This window comes from Diabrotica virgifera, chromosome 5, assembly GCF_917563875.1.
Source record: "Diabrotica virgifera virgifera chromosome 5, PGI_DIABVI_V3a".
Classification (NCBI taxonomy): Eukaryota; Metazoa; Arthropoda; class Insecta; order Coleoptera; family Chrysomelidae; genus Diabrotica; species Diabrotica virgifera.
Window position 1 is genome coordinate 751,661 of NC_065447.1, and position 20,160 is coordinate 771,820.

The 20,160-nt window shown below is 31.1% G+C and overlaps 2 protein-coding genes across 2 annotated transcripts; both read left to right on the top strand.

Annotated features, from left to right (window-relative positions):
* Nucleotides 1-1,146: 1,146 nt before the first annotated feature.
* On the top strand, nt 1,147-19,120 carry LOC114333710 (chromosome transmission fidelity protein 8 homolog). The gene is made up of 2 exons (XM_028283660.1): nt 1,147-1,286; nt 18,783-19,120. Exons 1-2 carry the CDS (start codon nt 1,267-1,269, stop codon nt 19,102-19,104), a joined length of 342 nt encoding a protein of 113 aa, XP_028139461.1. The 5' UTR covers nt 1,147-1,266; the 3' UTR covers nt 19,105-19,120.
* On the top strand, nt 1,283-18,140 carry LOC114333700 (general transcription and DNA repair factor IIH helicase subunit XPB). Its single transcript, XM_028283648.2, has 7 exons — nt 1,283-2,055; nt 4,757-5,007; nt 7,798-8,107; nt 8,234-8,528; nt 9,982-10,286; nt 11,029-11,373; nt 17,946-18,140. Exons 1-7 carry the CDS (start codon nt 1,387-1,389, stop codon nt 18,138-18,140), a joined length of 2,370 nt encoding a protein of 789 aa, XP_028139449.1. The 5' UTR covers nt 1,283-1,386.
* Nucleotides 19,121-20,160: the final 1,040 nt, after the last annotated feature.

Sequence of the window (20,160 nt, forward strand, 5' to 3'; positions counted from 1 at the left end):
CGCATCATGAATGGACATTGATCTGGTTTCGAGTTCAACATTGAATAGTTCAGACTATTCCAACATATCCTTTTGAAGTTCGACTCGAAGTGTGAGTCCTGTATCGGTAGCTAAAGCTAACTCACCATGCGTTCGGTTTTGACGTCGAATTCGTTTTTCGGTGGGAATGACGTCCTCATATTTTTTCGTGGAAAAATCTATTGCTTCATCAATAATATTTATGACTACGTTGTTCTTCAATATAAAGACCCCTCAATATTCAATATAATTTGGTCGCTGATTGATCAACGGTTATACCTTTACTGTGCAATTCAATCAGACAAAAATGTATTTCTCTTAGTACATCGTTCCAAAAGAAAAGATAACAAACAAATATGAAATTACACACAGCGGGCATAAGGTTATGTGCAGCACCTCTGGTATCTAAATTTTCTAGTTGATGACATAATTCCTCAATTGCAGCAACAATAATATCAAAATGTGTTGCCAATACTAGAACTGCAGCATAGTGAGCACTCCAACTCGTTGGGGAAGGTCGTTTAACAGATGCTTTGTTGTGTTTAATAAGCGCTTCCCAGCAGCTAGTGGAAGCAGAAAAAAAAATTAAAAATCGCCTCTACACTTCCGAAAAATCTATTTTTGTGAAAAAGAGTGCTGGCTACATAAATTAATTAAATGATCAATACATCCAAAGGAAATGGCCTTTTTATTTGTTGCTGTAATAATAGCTTGTATTCCTCCATGTACGCCGGCGCCGCTGATAAGAGCTGCATTATCGTATTCCTGTGAACGGCACTTCATATTATCTAAACCATAAATAATTATTTCAAGCTTCTTGAGAATTTCGTTAGGTAAATACTTAGATCAACTTCTTTTTCCTTTTAACGGTTCAAATCCACTTTGACCTAAACTTTTCTCGATTTCGGGTGTTCACAAAATAAGTTCGAATTGTATTTTGATTGTAAAGTGAGTAGTTACAAATTAACGATTCATTGTTTTGTGATCGTGCCTCTCGGGTGTCACCCCCGAAAGGGTGACACCCGGGGCGGACCGCCCCCTCCGCCCCACCCTAGCTACGCCACTGCCTCCGCCTATGTCTTGAAGTAAAACATGTATTGCAGTATTGCTAACTTAACACCGGTAAAATTAGCAAATGTCAAATAATTTATTTCTCATATTTGTTCTCATTTATTTGGTGTGCACGATTGGGTTGTGATTATGAAAGTTTTAAGTGTTTTTATTTAGATTAGATATATCTGCACTATAATGCCTGTTTTGATTAAAGCGTAAGTAGTTTTTAAACAGATAGTCTTTTATAAACATATACTTTTCTAATTTGGTGTGTGCAGTGTTGACTTTAGCCTCAGTTTATTTTAAACGGTTACAATGGGTCCACCAAAGCGCTCAAATCCATATAAATCCGACAGTAAATCACAGAAAAAACGTAATAAAAAGGAAGACAATGAAGAATGGAACTACGAAGAAGATGACACCAATGATACAGACGTAGTTGAAGCTGATGTGCCGGGAGCTGCAGCTAGAGATGCCGAAAAGAATGACCAAGCGGTACAAGAAGATGAATTTGGAGCCAAAGATTACCGCTCTGAGATGATACTGAAACCTGATAACATGTCCAGGCCTTTGTGGATAGCACCGAATGGTCACATCTTTTTAGAATCTTTCTCTCCTGTGTATAAACACGCACACGACTTTCTAATCGCCATTTCTGAACCTGTCTGTCGTCCAGAATGTATACACGAATATAAACTAACAGCATATTCGTTATACGCTGCTGTAAGTGTGGGTCTACAAACCAACGATATTATCGAATATCTGAAAAGACTGAGCAAAACTAGTGTTCCTGAGGGTATTATAGAGTTCATCAAGTTGTGTACGTTATCTTATGGTAAAGTGAAGTTGGTTTTAAAGCATAACAAGTACTTCGTTGAGAGCCCTTTTCCTGAAATTTTACAAAAGTTGTTGAAAGATCCAGTTATTCAAGAATGCAGGTTAAGAAGAAATTTGGAAAATGAAAGTGAAGAATTTATCAAACAGGTAAGTGAATTTTCGATTTGCATTTTGTTTATATTGTTTTGGGTATGAGTTGATTTAAGAATTTTTTGTGTTTGTTCATTCCAGTATATATTTGAATTCGTTTGTTTCCCAAATTTTTCAATATTTTCTTTTCTTTTGTGTTTTTGTCATTTTATTTCTCTTATTTGCAATTTTGTTGACAAACAAACGTATTTACAGTACTCCACACTTGAATATTCTTTTTTTAAACTACTATGCAAGTCTATGTAAACTAAAGGAAATAAAAATAGCCACCAAAACACCTAGAATTAATCTAAGAAGACTAAAAGAAGCTAATCTCTGCCAACTGATCAAACAACGAATACACAAGGAAGTATCGAAAGTAGAAAGACAAGTAATCAACTATTTTCAATGGGAAATAAGCCACAATTTTACCCAAAAATGATTTTATTAACGTTTCGACGCCCAAGTCGGGTGTCGTTGTCAAAATACAAAATAATACTAGATTAAACAAAAATGTTGTTGCTTAGCAAAAAATTCTTCTAATAATTTATTTAATCTGACTCATTTATATCAGCAATTCAGGCATGTATTATACATTTTAAAGTAGAAGACTTTAAAATGATGTTGCCAATATTGATGAGTTGAGTTCCTGGGATGACTTTACTAAAAGATGGTTCATTCGATTACATGAAATCAATCTTAACTCAAGAATATCCGCCACAAAAAATCATAGCATGTGATCTGTCTTTAAAAAGACAACCAAATACTTTAAAATGTATAATACATGCCTGAATTGCTGATATAAATGAGTCAGATTAAATAAATTATTAGAAGAATTTTTGGCCAATTGGTTCAAACTAAGGTCATAAATCTAAACACACACACACACATAGAAGAATTTTTTGCTAAGCAACAACATTTTTATTTAATCTAGTATTATTTTGTATTTTGACAATGACACCTGACTTGGGCGTCGAAATGTTAATAAAATCATTTTTTTGGTAAAATTGTGGCTTATTTCCCATTGGAAATAGTTGATTATAAAAATGCCACAAGAAAATAGCTTCAGAACAACAAATAGAAAGACAAGGACAACTTATCGCTACAAAAAAAGTAGAGAGAGAATTTCCTGAGGAACGTCGCAAAACAACAACTCAGGGCTGATACATTTCATAAAAGCAAAGAATGGATACATTGATATTGGAAAGGAGGAAATATAACGTCCTATTAGAGGTAAAATTCACTAACTACACTTTTCAGAAAGTGGAGAAAAATCAATTTAAAGGTACAAATTGTTTTTTCAATTCACCTGATTTGAATATTGGAATTTTTTTAATGCAACTTTAAAGAATAAATAAAAACAGATATTTTAAGCCATATTTCATCACAGGAACTATGATACAATCCGTATTAGATCAATTTTTGTACTTAATGAGTTTTTCCATGAACACAATTATTGGATATTGATATCCAATTTGAGGTAAAACTCGCTAACTACACTTTGTACTTGATGAGTTTTTCCTTGAACATAATTATTGGATATTGAGAAGTTAATGAATTTGTCTCCATAAAATCTCGCTGACTTACAACAAACGAACTATCAAAAATAACAGTCTATTATTTAAAAAATTAACAAGTTTCGTTCTTCGAAAATAAATGCAATTCTTTCGGCATTTATGACAGCCACAAAAGTCGCCTGCTCAATTGCAAAATAGATTATGTTACCCTTTATGTAAGCTAGCATGGTTACAAAGAAATTTAATCTCATATTTCTTTTATCAATCGCCGAACAGATAATGCACACAAATATAATGTACAGTTTGTACAGTTTCAACAATACAATGTAACACACAAGTCGCCTGCTTAATCACAAAATAGATTATGTTATCTAATGTAGTTTTTTGAAAGATCACTAAGTACCGATTCAGCTTTCCTGATTGTGAGGAAAAATTCATAAAGTGCAATAATAAGTTATAATGAGTTTTACCCTGAAACCAAAATTCACAATATTGCACTCCATATTGGAAGGAAAAATTCACTAAGTGCAATAATATGTTTTAATGAGTTTTCCCTGAAACCGAAATTCACAATAATGCACTTAGTGAATTGTACCATAAATTACCTCAGCAATTAGAAGGGTTATAGCCCCAGGTGACTTCTCCAGAGCTGGGCAGTACCGTACTGAGTTCAAATTGATGAAAATGTCAAAATCTCAAAAAAGTGCACTTAGTGAGTTTTAGCTCTAATAGGATGATAAATTTAGTTATACAAGAGAAAGAAAGGAAAAAGAGCATCAGGTAGACAACATACATCCTGGTTGAAAAATGTAAAGCAGTGAAGTAGAAAAACAACAATATAACTCTTCAGGGATTCGATTTTTGACCCTTCGCTTCATTATCGAACGTATTCGCTTCATATACTAAACAGATACGAAACGAATACATTCGATAACGAAGCGAAGGGTCCAAAATTGAGGCCCAGAACCACTGCAGACAGAGTGAAACGGGCTGTAATGATTGCCAATGTTCTTAAACAATGAGGTGCACGAAGAAGAAGATGCAAGTCTATCTTAGTATTTGTGGCTATTAGGTTCATAAAATAATTCCTACAAGAATTTTAGTTTATATATAGACGATTTTGTGGCGAAATTTTGTTATAAATTTTATACTTTCTAGATTGTCAAAAAATTCTTAAATTAAAGCATACCTATTCATTTTAGACTCAAGACAAGAAAAAAGTGCCTACCTTTGGGGCTAAACCAGGCACCTCGGGAGAACCTAGTGGTAATGCAGATGGAGCTGTAGTGCCTGATGATATAACTAGTTTTTATGAGAAAATAGATGAAGGGGAAGATGAGGAAGATGCTTCCTTAGAGACTGTGTCTTTCGAGGTCAATCAAGAAAAAATTGAAATCATTCAAAAGAGGTGTATAGAACTGGAATATCCACTGCTAGCAGAGTATGATTTCAGGTTAGTTTTGTATAATTTGTACTCCACAGATATATATCTGTACAAAAATTTACAAAGCTTGAGTGTGGATAAAATCAATGATTTATTGATTGACATTCAATGCTCGACATTGAATGATCGTCTTTGCCTTTCATATAACTACAGTGACGTTGGTAATATTTTCTCACCTCTTTGATTTTTAACTTCTCTTCTCTTTTAATTGCAACTTATTATGGTATCTCTCTTTTCCTTTCTACACAGATCTTTCAGTTTTCCTCGAATTTTTCTATATTTTTGTTTTTTACAATCTTTATTATCTGTTAATAATTGTTGTCTAGTCTTCTTCTTTTCCTTTGCCTGACACACTTCGTCAAACCAATCTTTGTTTATACTTCCTTTGAAGTCGCCCTTAACTATTTTCTTGCTAGCTTCTTCTATGTCAGATTTAATTTGTTCCTAGGTTTGCTCGGTTTGTAAATTTTTGGTAGAGGAACCACTAAATCACTAGAGAAAGGCACTCTGCCAAAACAGCTGTAGTCACATAGTTATAATAAATTTTGTGGAAGTTTTGTGGAAACGTTTTCAGTGTTTTATTGCTACATAAAATGAAATTCCATCAAGTAAAGGTCGAATCCATCAAGAATTTTATTTATTTCTTTCATACAGGGTGAGTCATGTCATGAGGAACTGTACATACTCCTACCTCGTATAGAGGTCCCTATGGGGAATAACAAATGACCATTAAAAAGTGTCTGCTCCCATTGTTTAATAATATACAGGGCGAGTTTCGCATTTTGACAGAAATTTATATTCGTCATAATTTTTGAATTGTCAGATCGATGTGTCTCTTATTTTGGTCAATCGTTACACTACTACCACCTAATCAACTGATTTATTCAAACTAGAAAAAAATCAGGTCCGGCTTTAAAAAATTAGTTCGTTTCGGTCTTAGAAAAAATTTCACCCTGTATACGCTTTTTGAAAACTCTAATATGAATTTTACAAATTAGACAAATAGGCAATTAAAATGACATATTTATTTTTTTCCCCACACGATTACTTAATTTTTTATGAAAAAATCAAATTTGACTATGAATTAAAAATTTGGTAAAGTGAACCATAGATTTAAAAAAAAATAACTTTTATTACAAAAATTTATTTTTTAAACAAATATTTAATTTATGTTACCATCCAATCAACTGATTTATACAAACTAGAAAAAAAAGGTCCGGCTTTAAAAAGTTAGTTCGTTTGGGTCTTAGAAAAAATTTCACCCTGTGTACGCTTTTTGAAAACTCTAATATGAATTTCACAAATTAGATAAATAGGCAATTAAAATGGCATATTTATTTTTTTCCCCACACGATTACTTAATTTTTTATTAAAAAATCAAATTTGTCAAAATCGCAATTTTACCATAAAAATAATAAAAAATAAACAACGTTTTTCTTAAAATTAAAAGTTTCACCATTTTTTTTTCTATAACACGTCTAGATCTAAAACTCCCCATAACACTTCTCTTTGCACTCTATAGTTTAACATTGACGTGATCAAATAGATAAATTTTTAATTTTTGCGATTTAACTTTGCAATTCACGAATCTGCACCTTTTATTTTTAAAAATTCAGAACTTTTAAGAGAAGAAGACTGAAAGTCTACAACAATTTTCATAGTCTTCACAATAGTAAGAGATATGTGCTGTAAAAATTTCAGAAAAAAGAATATTAAAATGGAACAGAGTTGTAGCGTTAAACCGTGATTAAAATTTTTTTTATTTTTAGGTTATAATTCCGATTTTGACAAATTTGATTTTTTAATAAAAAATTAAGTAATCGTGTGGGGAAAAAATAAATAAGCCATTTTAATTGCCTATTTGTCTAATTTGTAAAATTCATATTAGAGTTTTCAAAAAGCGTATACAGGGTGAAATTTTTTCTAAGACCCAAACGAACTAATTTTTTAAAGCTAATTTAAACATAAATCAAATATTTGTTAAAAAAAATTAATTTTTGTAATAAAAGTTAATTTTTTTAAATCTATGGTTTACTTTACCAAACTTTTAATTCATAGTCAAATTTGATTTTTTTATAAAAAATTAAGTAATCGTGTGGGGAAAAAATAAATATGCCATTTTAATTGCCTATTTGTCTAATTTGTAAAATTCATATTAGAGTTTTCAAAAAGCTTATACAGGGTGAAATTTTTTCTAAGACCCAAACGAACTAATTTTTTAAAGCCGGACCTGATTTTTTTTCTAGTTTGAATAAATCAGTTGATTAGGTGGTAATAGTGTAACGATTGACCAAAATAAGAGACACATCGATCTGACCGTTCAAAAATTATGACGAATATAAATTTCTGTCAAAATGCGAAACTCGTCCTGTATATTATTAAACAAGGGGAGCAGACCCTTTTTAATGGTCATTTGTTATTCCCCATAGGAGCCTCTATACGAGGTAGGAGTATGTACAGTTCCTCATGACTCACCCTGTATTTATTTTGAACTTCTTCCTTAAATGTTTCAATATTGTACTTTTTCCTCATTTTATTATTTGTTTTCGTCCTTACTTTTTCTTCCTGCTTCCTCCCACATGTTGTGACTTTAACAAGGTAATGGTCCGAATCCATTTCAGCTCTTTATATTTCTTACCTTTTAAATGATATTCATGTATTTACTTTCAATCTTAACACGATCTATCTCATTCATCATCCTCCCATCTGGGGAGACCCGATGAAGAGAAAAGTTTTCTTATTCTGGTAAAAACTTTACTAAAAAATTAAAAATATTTTTCTTTTATGTTATACTGTTAGGAATGACACCATAAACCCAGACATAAATGTTGATCTGCGTCCTTCAGCTGTCTTGAGACCTTATCAGGAAAAGTCTCTAAGAAAAATGTTTGGAAATGGAAGAGCAAGATCTGGTGTGATAGTTTTACCTTGTGGAGCTGGAAAATCCTTGGTAGGAGTGACTGCCTGTTGTACAGTCAGAAAAAGAGCCTTGGTGCTGTGTAATTCTGGGGTATCTGTCGAACAATGGAAGCAACAATTTAAGATGTGGTCCACAGCTGATGATAGTATGATATGCCGATTTACTTCTGAAGCCAAAGACAAACCAATGGTAAGCCTATATTTATTCTTGAAGTTTGTCTGATTGCGTAACTAATTTTCTTCTTTTTGGTTCAACATAATCTTATAAATGTGTGAATGTACTTATTTTACAATATTCTTCTTCTATTTTCCTCAGGGCTGTGCTATTCTCGTCACAACATATTCTATGATCACCCACACGCAGCGTAGATCATGGGAAGCCGAGCAAACAATGAAATGGTTGCAGGAACAAGAGTGGGGAATAATGCTCTTGGATGAAGTCCACACAATACCTGCCAAGATGTTCAGAAGAGTGTTGACGATAGTGCAAAGTCATTGCAAATTGGGACTAACAGCCACTTTGCTGAGAGAAGATGATAAGATTGCTGATCTGAATTTCTTGATCGGGCCAAAATTGTATGAGGCGAATTGGTTGGAGTTGCAAAAGAGAGGTAAGGAGAGTGTAATATTTTTAGAAAGAATTATAGAATCAAGTTTTTTAAAAACTGAACAAGGTTGAAATTTTTTTTAGTATCTTTCAACCAAAAGTAGAAAATTTTAGTTTAAAATTTTTCTTAACGTAACTTTGAAGGTACATCTGAATCAATTTTCAGTTTTTCTGGATCTGTTGCATTTTTGCCTTAACTAGATAATCCCTAGAATTTATTTTTATTTAATATATTTATTTTCTAAAATATTTATTTTCAACGAAAACTTTTCATTTATAAATTCGCAAAGTCTGTGTGTTATTGCGTTGCTGCTCCTACAATACTCAGATCAGATTTATCGATGGATTGCTGTGTAGTTTTTTTCTTCTGAATCCAAATCTGAAAACGGCATTTCGATATCTCTAACCGTCTTCAAGATAATCGACGTAAAAGTCTAAAATGTGACGTCACAATCCATTTATTTTCTGCTGACACACTAAACGGCACTGAAATCGTTGCTAATAAGTAGGCTAGTTTTTTAATCTCGATTTGTTAAGCAAAGCATAGGTTATTTATATTTGAGTTTGACTTTTCGTAAATGTCAAACTAAATTTTAAATTAAGTATTAATAAAATATCAATGACATTTGATAGTGAATTTAATTTTTATATAAAATAAATAAGATGTTCAAAAATACAATTTGAGTATATTTTAAAAGCAATAATTTATTTTTATTAACAGCTTTAAAAAGGTTTATATGAGTATACGGCCTCTCCTTTAATGATAAATGGACTGTTCCATTTGTTATGAAATGAAAATTGCTATTATAGTCAGTTCGCTAAACTCAACACAACTGGCTAGTGATTTTAGTAGGTAATTTTTTTGTTTTTTGCGAATTTTGCCAAAATTGGCAAAATTACTAATTATTTATTACTTATTAACTATTTAGTAATTATTTTTTTGCCAAATTGGTAAAATTATTGACTAAAATCACTAGCCAGTTGTGCCTGAGTTTAGCGAACCGACTATATGAAAAAATATTGTTTGGAATAAAAAATTATGGTCTGATATGTGCAATTACATCCTTCTAATGGAAAAAAATATTTGAAGATTTTTCTCAAATTATGGATACCAACAACATTTTCATTTATAACTCTTATTTTTAATTTGACGAAGAAAAGTTATTCTTCATAAAAAGCTCTTCATGTTCTAAGATTTATGATGCAACCATCATATTATATAAAATTTTATTAATTTTAAACGAGGTATATCAAAAATGTGAATTTCGATCAAAAGTAAAGTACCTTTATAGTTCATAACATTTAAATTAGAATGATATAATTGCACATTAAAACATAATTATTAATTCTAAACAACTTTTCATAATAGCAATTTTCCATATTATGAATTAAAATATGTAAATAAACAAAGTTTTCGTTATGATAATGCTCGCATTTTCAGCTTGTTAATTTTGTAGGTTATATTGCTAGAGTCCAATGCGCAGAAGTCTGGTGTCCCATGACACCGGAATTTTATCGGGAATATCTTGTGTGCAAAACAAGTAAACGACTGTTGTTGTACGTTATGAATCCAAATAAATTCAGAGCCACTCAGTATTTAATCAGATATCACGAAAGAAGAGGCGACAAAACTATTGTATTTTCCGACAATGTGTTCGCCTTGAAGCATTATGCAATAAAAATGAACAAACCGTACATTTATGGTCCTACATCGCAAGGAGAAAGAATCCAGATTTTGCAGAACTTCAAGTTTAATCCCAAGGTAAAGTATGGTCAATTCTTGATTCAATTTTTATCATAGAGAAACTCAGGCTCATGTATCAGTGTACAACCAAATAATGAGACTCGTGTTATTTTTAAGCTTTTGACTTTAATATAAACCCCCATTTATGTCCCTATTAGACTGAAATATTCTTGTGTCAACTTCTTCAGAACTAGTGATATCTTCAATATACTCACATAGTGTTCCTTTCAATATAGATTTTACTTGAGAAATAGATGGAAGTCGCACGGCACTAAATCCTGCAAGTAAAACGGACGATCCAATGCTGGAATGTTATACTTGGTTAGGGGACTAAAGACTTTCTTCCATTTTTGACATGGAGGGGCAACCTGATCTTAGTTGTTTTCTCCCTAATCTTGATACCTGTTAAACCACTCAAAAATTTAACAACTCACACTCACACAAGGTCTCACGGTGAACATCTGGCACATGCAAACTTTCCTTGAAACAGCGTTCTTGAAATAGCTGGAACTATATTACACATTTGAATACTCATTATTTGTTAATATTTTCTCTTGTTACCTACTGTATTTAATTGGAATTGAACAACATTTTAACTATAAATACGTTTATTTGGACATTTTGATTTCAACTTGGAAAAAAAATACAATAAAAATTTAGAATTAATGCATTTTCAATAAAAATTTTGGTTAATTTCCATGAAATGTAACAGCTAATGTAAAAAGGTCAAGAAAATATATACATAACCATATTTTTTTAGGTGAACACGATTTTCGTGAGTAAAGTAGCAGATACTTCCTTCGATTTACCAGAAGCCAACGTCTTAATCCAAATATCTTCCCACGGTGGTTCCCGAAGACAAGAAGCCCAGAGATTAGGTAGAATTTTGAGAGCGAAAAAGGGAGCCGTAGCAGAAGAGTATAACGCCTTTTTCTATACGTTGGTGTCACAAGATACCATGGAAATGAACTATTCCAGAAAGAGGCAAAGGTTTTTGGTGAATCAGGGGTACAGTTACAAGGTTATTACGAAGTTGGCCGGTATAGAGGATGAGCCGGATATGATGTATAAAACTAGAGATGAGCAAGGGCAGCTACTGCAACAGGTAAGCGTAGTATGCTGGTGCATTTTTTTATGTTCCGAAATAATTTTCTCACTTGTTTACACGTGTTTATAGACTCTTTAGGATATCTTTTATATAGTAATGAATCTTTTACAAGTAATAAGCTTAACATGTGAGGACATAAGTGGATAAAGGTCATATGTCACATTTTTTGAGAAAATTGTTTTATTAGGTTTTTGTTCTTCTAATATGCTGTTTAACCTTTTAAATTTTTCAAATTACCTATTTTTAGCTAAATAAAAACAACAGGACGGTATTAAAGCAATATGTCACATTTTCAAATTCTAGTGGATAAAGGTATTATGTCCAAAATCGTGTTTGGACATAATACCTTTATCCATGTGAAATGTGTAAATATGGAGAATTTTTTATACGACTTTGAATATCTGCTGAGCAACCTCTATTTATGTAAAAAACAAAAAAACAGTTCAAATGAAAAAGTTAATTTTCGTGTTAAGGCTATGGGTACATAATTCGCAAATATTTTACGTGTATCCCTACTTTTTCTGTCTTTACACGGCAAATTACGTGTAGTAAAATCCACACTGGTGTGGATATGTAAACATTACTAGAATGTCATTCTACTTGAAAATGTCATAATTAATTTAAAGAGATGGCTTTTGAATGTTCTTGGATAACTGTTATTTTTATAATTGCAAATTATTAATTCAGTTAATAAATGTGATAATTTTTTCAGTAACTATGTTTTCAGTGATTGTAATAATTTATTTGTACAACAAAAACTAATAATCAATCGAGAAAAGAGGAAAAGTGTTAAAGTGATTTTTTAATAATATGTTGTTATTTTGGAACGCTTACAATTTTGAACATCTCTAACAACAAAATACTTGGATCACAGGATATATCTGATGTATTCTCTGCTTGGATCTTTCACAAATAATACACAATAAATAACTTTTTATTAAGTTCACGTCTTAAATCAATTATTTATCAAATACACTATATATCAGTAATATTTAATCAATTTCTCAAAATATTCCCGATGCAATGTCAAATATTTAAAATTGTCACTGATTGTCAGTGTCTGACTGACAATATATGCTGACAATATTATATTCGGTTGAGTGCGTTGTAAGACAAAGACAGATTTGGAAAATATTACCACGGCATTGTGTTCATTTTTTTCAAATCCTGAAAAAACCAATAAATATTTTTGAAAAATTTAAACGCAGAATGAAAGACTAAATTATTACCGAGGGCCGAAAGTCCCTTAGAATAAATAAAAAGTTTATTTTGAATGATATATTTGAATTTAAAAATCACACTAAATTTTCTCTTAGTTTTTTCACCCCTGTAACTTATTAAAATAAACATTGTAGAAGTTCTCAGGGACTTTCGGCCCTCGCTAATAACGTAATCTTTCATTCTGCGTTTAAATTTTTCCAAAATACTTATTAGTTTTCTCAGGATTTGAAAAAAATGAATCCCCATTTGAATAGCATTGCAGCCGAAAATACGTTCCGATCCTCTTAATGTAAAATGGATAAGGATGAACCAATCTGGCTTCTATCTCTATAGGACATGCCTTAATGACTACATGCCATTTCAGCAAGTATCTTAAAAAAAAGGACAGCACATCTGACGAACTGAATATAGACCAAGAAGACTGGAAAATAAAACTGGAGTTTTGAAAAACTGGAAAATGTAAGAAACTAAATAAAATTTGTTCCCGAAGAGTACAGATGGTTTTATGAAATCGCGATAGAGGAAACTAAAGAAAATCCCAAAAAGAAAAGAAGAACCTACTGAAAAATATCTTTTTATTAATTTTACATCCTGTATTGCAATTTTTTTTTTAAATAATTGCCCATTTTTGATACTTAACTCTTTTATCCACTTAAAACATTTTTTAATTATTTTTACTATGTGGATAAAGGTAATATGTCCACAAAATTGGAAATATTTGGCTCAAGGTAATTTTTTTAAATTCAATTTAAAGTGTAAAAAGTACCTTCAGATACCTGTTTAAAAAGTGTAGCAATGCAAATTTATAAAATAAATAATTAACTGGGAACAAAAGACACTAAAATACTTATAGTCCAGGGCGCATCTGTTTTGAGATGGACGTTGAGAGGTGACTCAAATTTTTTTGCAGAAATTGCTTGAAAATAAATCAAATAATAATATTTGAGTTATCCTCCCTCTCAAAAAAGGTCCGGAACATTGTTTAAATAATCAAAATGTCAAAAAATTAAGGAAAAATTCGATTTTTTTCTTCGTTTTTTGATTATAACTTTAAAAGTATTCATTTCCGAGAAAAGTTGTACTGACATAAAAGTTGCGTAATTAAATTTCCTACAATACAGGGTGATGCAGATAAAGGGCCTATTAGAAATATCTCGAGAACTCAAGGTAAGAAAATTATGAAAATCGGAATACAGTAGTTTTGAGGTGTGAACTATTTAATGAAAATATTTTGGTCTCTTTGCTACTTCCGGTTATACCGGAAGTTGGTTGTAACTTCGTTTTTTTTTTAAATGAGACACCCTGTATATTTTTACATTTTTGGATTCTCCTTCATTTCTTCTTTCTTAAAATATAAGTTTTTGTAATATTATACAGGGTAGGTTAAAAGATATATACGTTTTTTTATTAATTTCGTAGCAAAATTCACACCCCGTAGAATTGTAGTAGTTTGACATAATAAACTCTGTTTATGTTCAAATGATTTTTAATATAGTCTACTACGTTAAGAATGATTGGTATAGTTAAATTTTTCCTTTTTTGTATACAGGGTTGGTCGAAACTCAGAATGAGTATTTTCTGAGTTTTCTTAAATGGAACATCCTGTATTTTAGTATTGTTATGAAATGTTATTTTAGGATACTTTTTAATTTCTTAAGCAATCCCTATACCTAACTGCTTCAATTTGTGAGTTATTGGTGATTCAAGCCAAACATTAATTGCAACACAAAATACCTGAAATTTTATTAGGTTGGCCGTAAAAATATTCAATCACAAATAATTTTTCGGAAATAGATACATACTAATCGAGACTGATACTTAAAATTGCCAATAATGGTTGAGCTATCAAAATATCTACGTAGTTAAGATTGTTGGTGCGATTAACAATTAAGCACAAATTAAAGCAGTTGGGTATAGGGAATGCTTAAGAAATTAAAAAGTACCATAAAATACCATTTCATTACAATACTAAAATATAGTCTGTTCCATTTAAGAAAACTCAGAAAATACACATTCCGAGTTTCGACCCACCCTGTATACTAAAATTCAAAATTTAGCTATACTAATAATTGGTAACAATAGTAGACCATATTAAAAATCATTTGAACATATAAATGGATTTTGATGTAAAACTACTACAATTCTAAAGGGTGTGAATTTTGCTACGAAATTAATAAAAAAACGTAATTATCTATTAGTCTACCCTGTATAATATTACAAAACCTCATATTTTAAGAAATCGAGGAGAATCCAGAAACGTAAAAATATATCGAGTGTCCAATTTAAAAAAACGAAGTTACAATCAACTTCCGGTATAACCGGAAGTAGCAAAGAGACCAAAATATTTTCATTAAATAGTTCACACCTCAAAACACCTATATTCCAATTTTCATAATTTTCTTTAGTTTAGTTCTCGAGATATTTCTAATAGGCCCTTTATCTGCCTCACCCTATATAGAATGGGTTAAAAATTTTAAAAATAGTCACCCTAGTTGCAAAATAGCAATAATTGCGGAAAAACCATACAAAAACAAGTATTCGCATTTTACGTTTTTCAACCATTTATGCTATACATAGGACCTTCATATTTCACCCAGAAAAACTGTATGATACAGTAAAACAATACTGTAAATTTAATTAAGATCGGTGTAATAGATTTTGCAAAATAAATGTTGCAATCCAGCTTTCGCAAAAAAAATTCATTTTTTCAAAAACAGGACTGAAAATAAAGCAGATAGCAAGTTGAATTTTTTTTTGCTTATAGAAGTGTACCGTACCTTTCATTTGCAATTTGGAATTTTTTTAAATAAACAATAATTTTTGGTGCTACGCGCAGGACAGCGGTGTTCGATTCACACAAGTTGATTTCCACCAAAATTTCTTCCAATCTTTATCTAATATATTATTTTCTTACTCAATATTTTGTTGTATTTTAATATTTTAATTCCACAAAAATTAAACTAATTTTATTATTGTTTGTGAAATATTGTTTAAACAATTGCATATGTTTAAAAATAATAAACTTTTATTTTTGAAGTTATACTTCTTTACGGGCGTAATGACGGTGAAATTTTATATGGGAAAACCTAGCGACCGGGCGCATGCGCATTATAACTTTGTTCTGATTGGATGTTCAAATGACATGACAAAAATTATCCAATATGGCAGCTGTGGCACAGCTGTGGGACTGTGTTTGGTTATAATGTATGCTTGTTGCGTTTTAAAATTTGTAGGAAGAGAAACAACAAACAAAAAGTTAGTTAATGGTTATACTGCCTTTTTAAATAGTTTTCATATTATATTTTTGGACTTATTTACATAGAAGAGATGATTGTTGCATGCCAATGTGAAAGCTCATCAAACTGTGCCTAGTATGAGTGCCGCAGATCTCGCTTATTCAAAGCTAAAGAATCTTTCACTGGTAAGTGTTTTATAAATAGTTGATCAAATTTTGTTATGATATTTGAGCATAGCCACTTTGCACGACGCAAGTGATTGCGAAATTTATTAGTCGTTATACGGGCTCCGATACCTACCTTGAACCTACCAAAATACATAAGTAGTATGTAATACTTTTTTTTACATAATTTGATTACCATCAAAATTTATATCAATATTCACCTAATATATTGTCTTCTTACCCTATGTTTTGTTGTATTTTTTCAATTCTTAATCATTTCAATTCAAAATCAAAATAATTTGATTTACATAAGTTAAAAATGTCAAAAGGTTAATCTGTTTAGTTAGACGATCTTCGCACATAATGACAAGCTGCCTCTGTGGTGCAGTTTTAATGCGGGTGAATCCCAATACAACGCAAATACCAGCCGCGTGGTAAGTTGGTTCGAATCCCAATAGAAACTTTTATTTTTTTATTTTTTTTATACATTTTATGATTGTAAGTATATTTATTATATAATTTTATTTTCAGAAAATACGTATTTAGTTAAAAATTTTTCCGACAATTAATGTTCAGAAATCATTTGTGGCATTTTTAATGTGTTTGTGTGTGTTTTATTTTTTTATTATTTTAATTTTTGGCACTGTTTTAATAAAAATGTTTGAGAAGTATTAAGTATAAATTAATTTAATATTTAAATAAAATATAAATAAAAAGTATATTAATTTCGTTTATAATCATATAATCATATAATCATATAATAGAAGTATAACTTCTTACGTGCGTACAAAGTACACACACATTCTTTCTTTTTAAGTTAAAATATGTGAACAAAGAAAGTTTTTACTAATAAAAGTATAGAGGAGTTTGCTATTTCAAACGATAGAGTATGTGTTTTTATTTTGCAATAAACAAATTTATTTATTTATATCGAAATTTAATAAAAATTAAAATGTATCAATCATTATCAAAGGTCATTGGAATGCCCAATCAGAGCAAACTATCCGCTGTCCTGCGCGTAGCACCAATAATTAATGTTTATTTAAAAAATTTCCTGACGCCGTGGTGTTAATCGATTTTAATTTTGCAAGATTGCAAATGAAAGGTACAGTAGACTTCTATACGTAAAAAAAATTTCAACTTGCTATCTGCTTTATTTTCAGTCCTGTAACATTTAAAAAAAAAGGATTTTTTTTTACGAAAGCTGGATTGCAAAATTTATTTTGCAAAATTTATTGAACCGATGTTAATCAAATTTATAGTATTGTTTAACTGTATCATAAAATTTTTCTGGGTGAAATATGAAGGTCCTAAGTGTAGCATAAATGGTTGAAAAACGTAAAATGCGAATACTTGTTTTTGTATGGCTTTTTCGCAATTATTGCTATTTTGAAACAAAAGTGACTATTTTTAAAATTTGTAACCAATTCTATATTGTAGGAAATTTAATTACGCAACTTTTATGTCAGTACAACTTTTTTCGGAAATGAATACTTTTAAAGTTATAATCAAAAAAACGAAGAAAAAAATCTAATTTTTCCTTAATTTTTTGACATTTTCATTATTTAAACAATGTTCCGGACCTTTTTGAGAGGGAGGATAACTCAAATATTATTATTTGATTTATTTTCAAGACATTTCTGCAAAAAAATTTGAGTCACCTCTCAACGTCCAAATGTACTAATATTTTTACAGATGCGTCCTGGTCTATTATTAGGTACTCAAAAACGTTATTTTGTGACATATGACCTTTATCCACTTATGTCTTCATGTAGTCCGAACTCCCACATTTATCTGTGTTTACGCCATCTTTTTTCCCAAAATAGACCATCTAGAATGTTAAACCCACTTTTCCAGGGAAATATTGCATGGAAGACAATGTATGGGGTGATACCAGAATCCCTTACACATTCTAAACTACTTAATTACTTTATTTTTTACTTTTTAGGTATTAGCAGCAAGTGATATTGACTGTGAAGATGAGCGCATTCCAGGCGAAGGTGGTTCTAAGGCGGGTGGTACCGTAAGAAAGGCTGGAAATATGGGTTCCATGTCAGGAGCAGACGATGCTGTGTACTACGAGTACAAAAAAGGTGGTGGTATGCTCAATAAGCATCCACTCTTCAAGAAATTTAGATATTAGGTATTTGTACAGGAAGAATTTAATAAAAGTGTTGTTTTTGTTATGAGTTTGTTATTGAAGTTGCCATTTTAACCAATTTCATTGAATTGTAAGTACATATATCAAAAATGTTCTATAACCTTGTTGTTGAATTTCCAGTTTCAATAATTGTACAATCTTTCTGGGGCCTGATACTATTAATAATATTGAAAAGAGCATTAAAAGAAGAGCAACAATCAGTGTGAAAGGTTCTCTGGTTAATACATTTAACACACAATAGATATAACATTTGCTAACGTCTATTGGCTAAAAGATACTAAAAAAAAACACTTGATATTACTTGGTTTTTTTCTTCTTGCATAACACGGCTTAACACTTAAAAATAAGCATGTGACAGAAGCACAAACAAGAAGACAAATGAAGTCTACACAGACAAAATAGCAACATTTAACATATCCATAGGCTGTTGGCTTATATTCAGCTCAAAGGACCAAACTATGAAGTCTCAAAAATGTTCGTACGCACTTCAGTATCAACTATACTCCTAGATGTCAAGAATTAAAGAAACTAAGTCGCCTGCACAATTTTCTCTGTTCACACCAATATAAAATCTTCTATTGTCTTGTTTTTTGCAATATAATGAATTTAAATTCCCTTTTTCAGTTCAAAATCAGACCAAACGGACGAATGTGCTATCATAGAACTCCAGGGTGATTTAAAATCTCACTCAGATTCAAGCTTTGAGGACCAATTCATAGGAGACTTACATTATACAAAGTCTGGAATTCCCTTGCTGATCATTGGACATCATTTGCTGTATGGAAAAGTTGCTAAGATGGAAAAACCTTTCGCCTTAATGGAAAAACAGGAGAAGGATGGAAAAACTTGCTTCGTTGTGAAGGCAATCATTAGAAATAAGATTATATTTAAGACTAGGCCTAAACCTATTGTAGGAGAGAGTTGTATGGAAGGAGATATGGAATAAATATTTTGATGCCTTACTTTGATATTATTTTATTTAGGACTAGCTGACCCGGCGAACTTCGTACCACCTTAGAAATATATAAAATTTACTAAAGTTCACATGCTTTTTAGTTCCAAAAAATTGCGCTTTGTTTATCGTCATGGTAAAAGCCAAGGGCACGGCACATTGTAGATATCTGAAATCAAATGGCAAATCTGTTGGAATTATCGGAATACGCGGGACAAAGACATCCTCTTCTTTGTATTTCTCCTTGGTGATTGTGGCCCAGCAAATTAATAATAAATTTACTTGAGAGTTACATTGAGAAAGTAAACTACCAGTTAATCGCCACTGCTACTTTCGATACATAAACAACTAGATTGCTGTTTACTGAGTAAAAAGTGACACCGTTAGACGCCTGGTGGGATGACTGGTCTTTCAACTGATAATTATTACTGGTCAGTTATCGAACTCGGTTAGAAATTATTAAGTTACTAATCTGGCTACTAACAAATAAGAGTAGGTCATAAAAGGGCAAAAATTCAGTGGTGTATGTATTTTTTAATTATTCTTGTTCCTTTGACACCATAAACCTGGATTGGTCTCTGCCTGTATAGTTATGTCCTTGTCCATTGTCGTACATTCATAGTTTTCAGGTCGTCTTCAACGTCAAACAACCATATGGTTCTAGGCCTTCATTTATTTCGTTTTCATGTCGACATCTATTGTAATATTTTCGTTATTGTTTTTGTATCTTCTTGTCTCTAGACATATACCAGCCATAACAGTCTTTCACTTCTCACAAATTTTACAATATCATACCCTCCATTGAATTCATTAATTTCGCCGATTCTTAATACTCACGGAGTTGGCATCTAGGTTCATGACTTTAATTAAGATCATCATACGATCAAATGCATAGTTTGCGAATCTATAAGGAACATACATACATACATACATACATACAAAATTCATTTTTATTTATATAGAAGAGGTAATATTTAGTTGGCTATTAAAAAATAACGGTTGGTGATAGAAAAGTGCAAATTTAGGATTGTATGTATCTTTTGATTCTAC

Bases quoted from the DNA above. Each gene is read 5' to 3' on its own strand.
- LOC114333710 (XM_028283660.1), top strand. From the start codon at position 1,267: ATGCCTGTTTTGATTAAAGC. The intron at 1,287-18,782 runs GTAAGTAGTTTT...TCCCTTTTTCAG, and splicing joins ATGCCTGTTTTGATTAAAGC to TTCAAAATCAGACCAAACGG.
- LOC114333700 (XM_028283648.2), top strand. From the start codon at position 1,387: ATGGGTCCACCAAAGCGCTCAAATCCATATAAATCCGACAGTAAATCA. The intron at 8,108-8,233 runs GTAAGCCTATAT...TATTTTCCTCAG, and splicing joins AAGCCAAAGACAAACCAATG to GGCTGTGCTATTCTCGTCAC. The intron at 11,374-17,945 runs GTAAGCGTAGTA...TTTACTTTTTAG, and splicing joins AAGGGCAGCTACTGCAACAG to GTATTAGCAGCAAGTGATAT.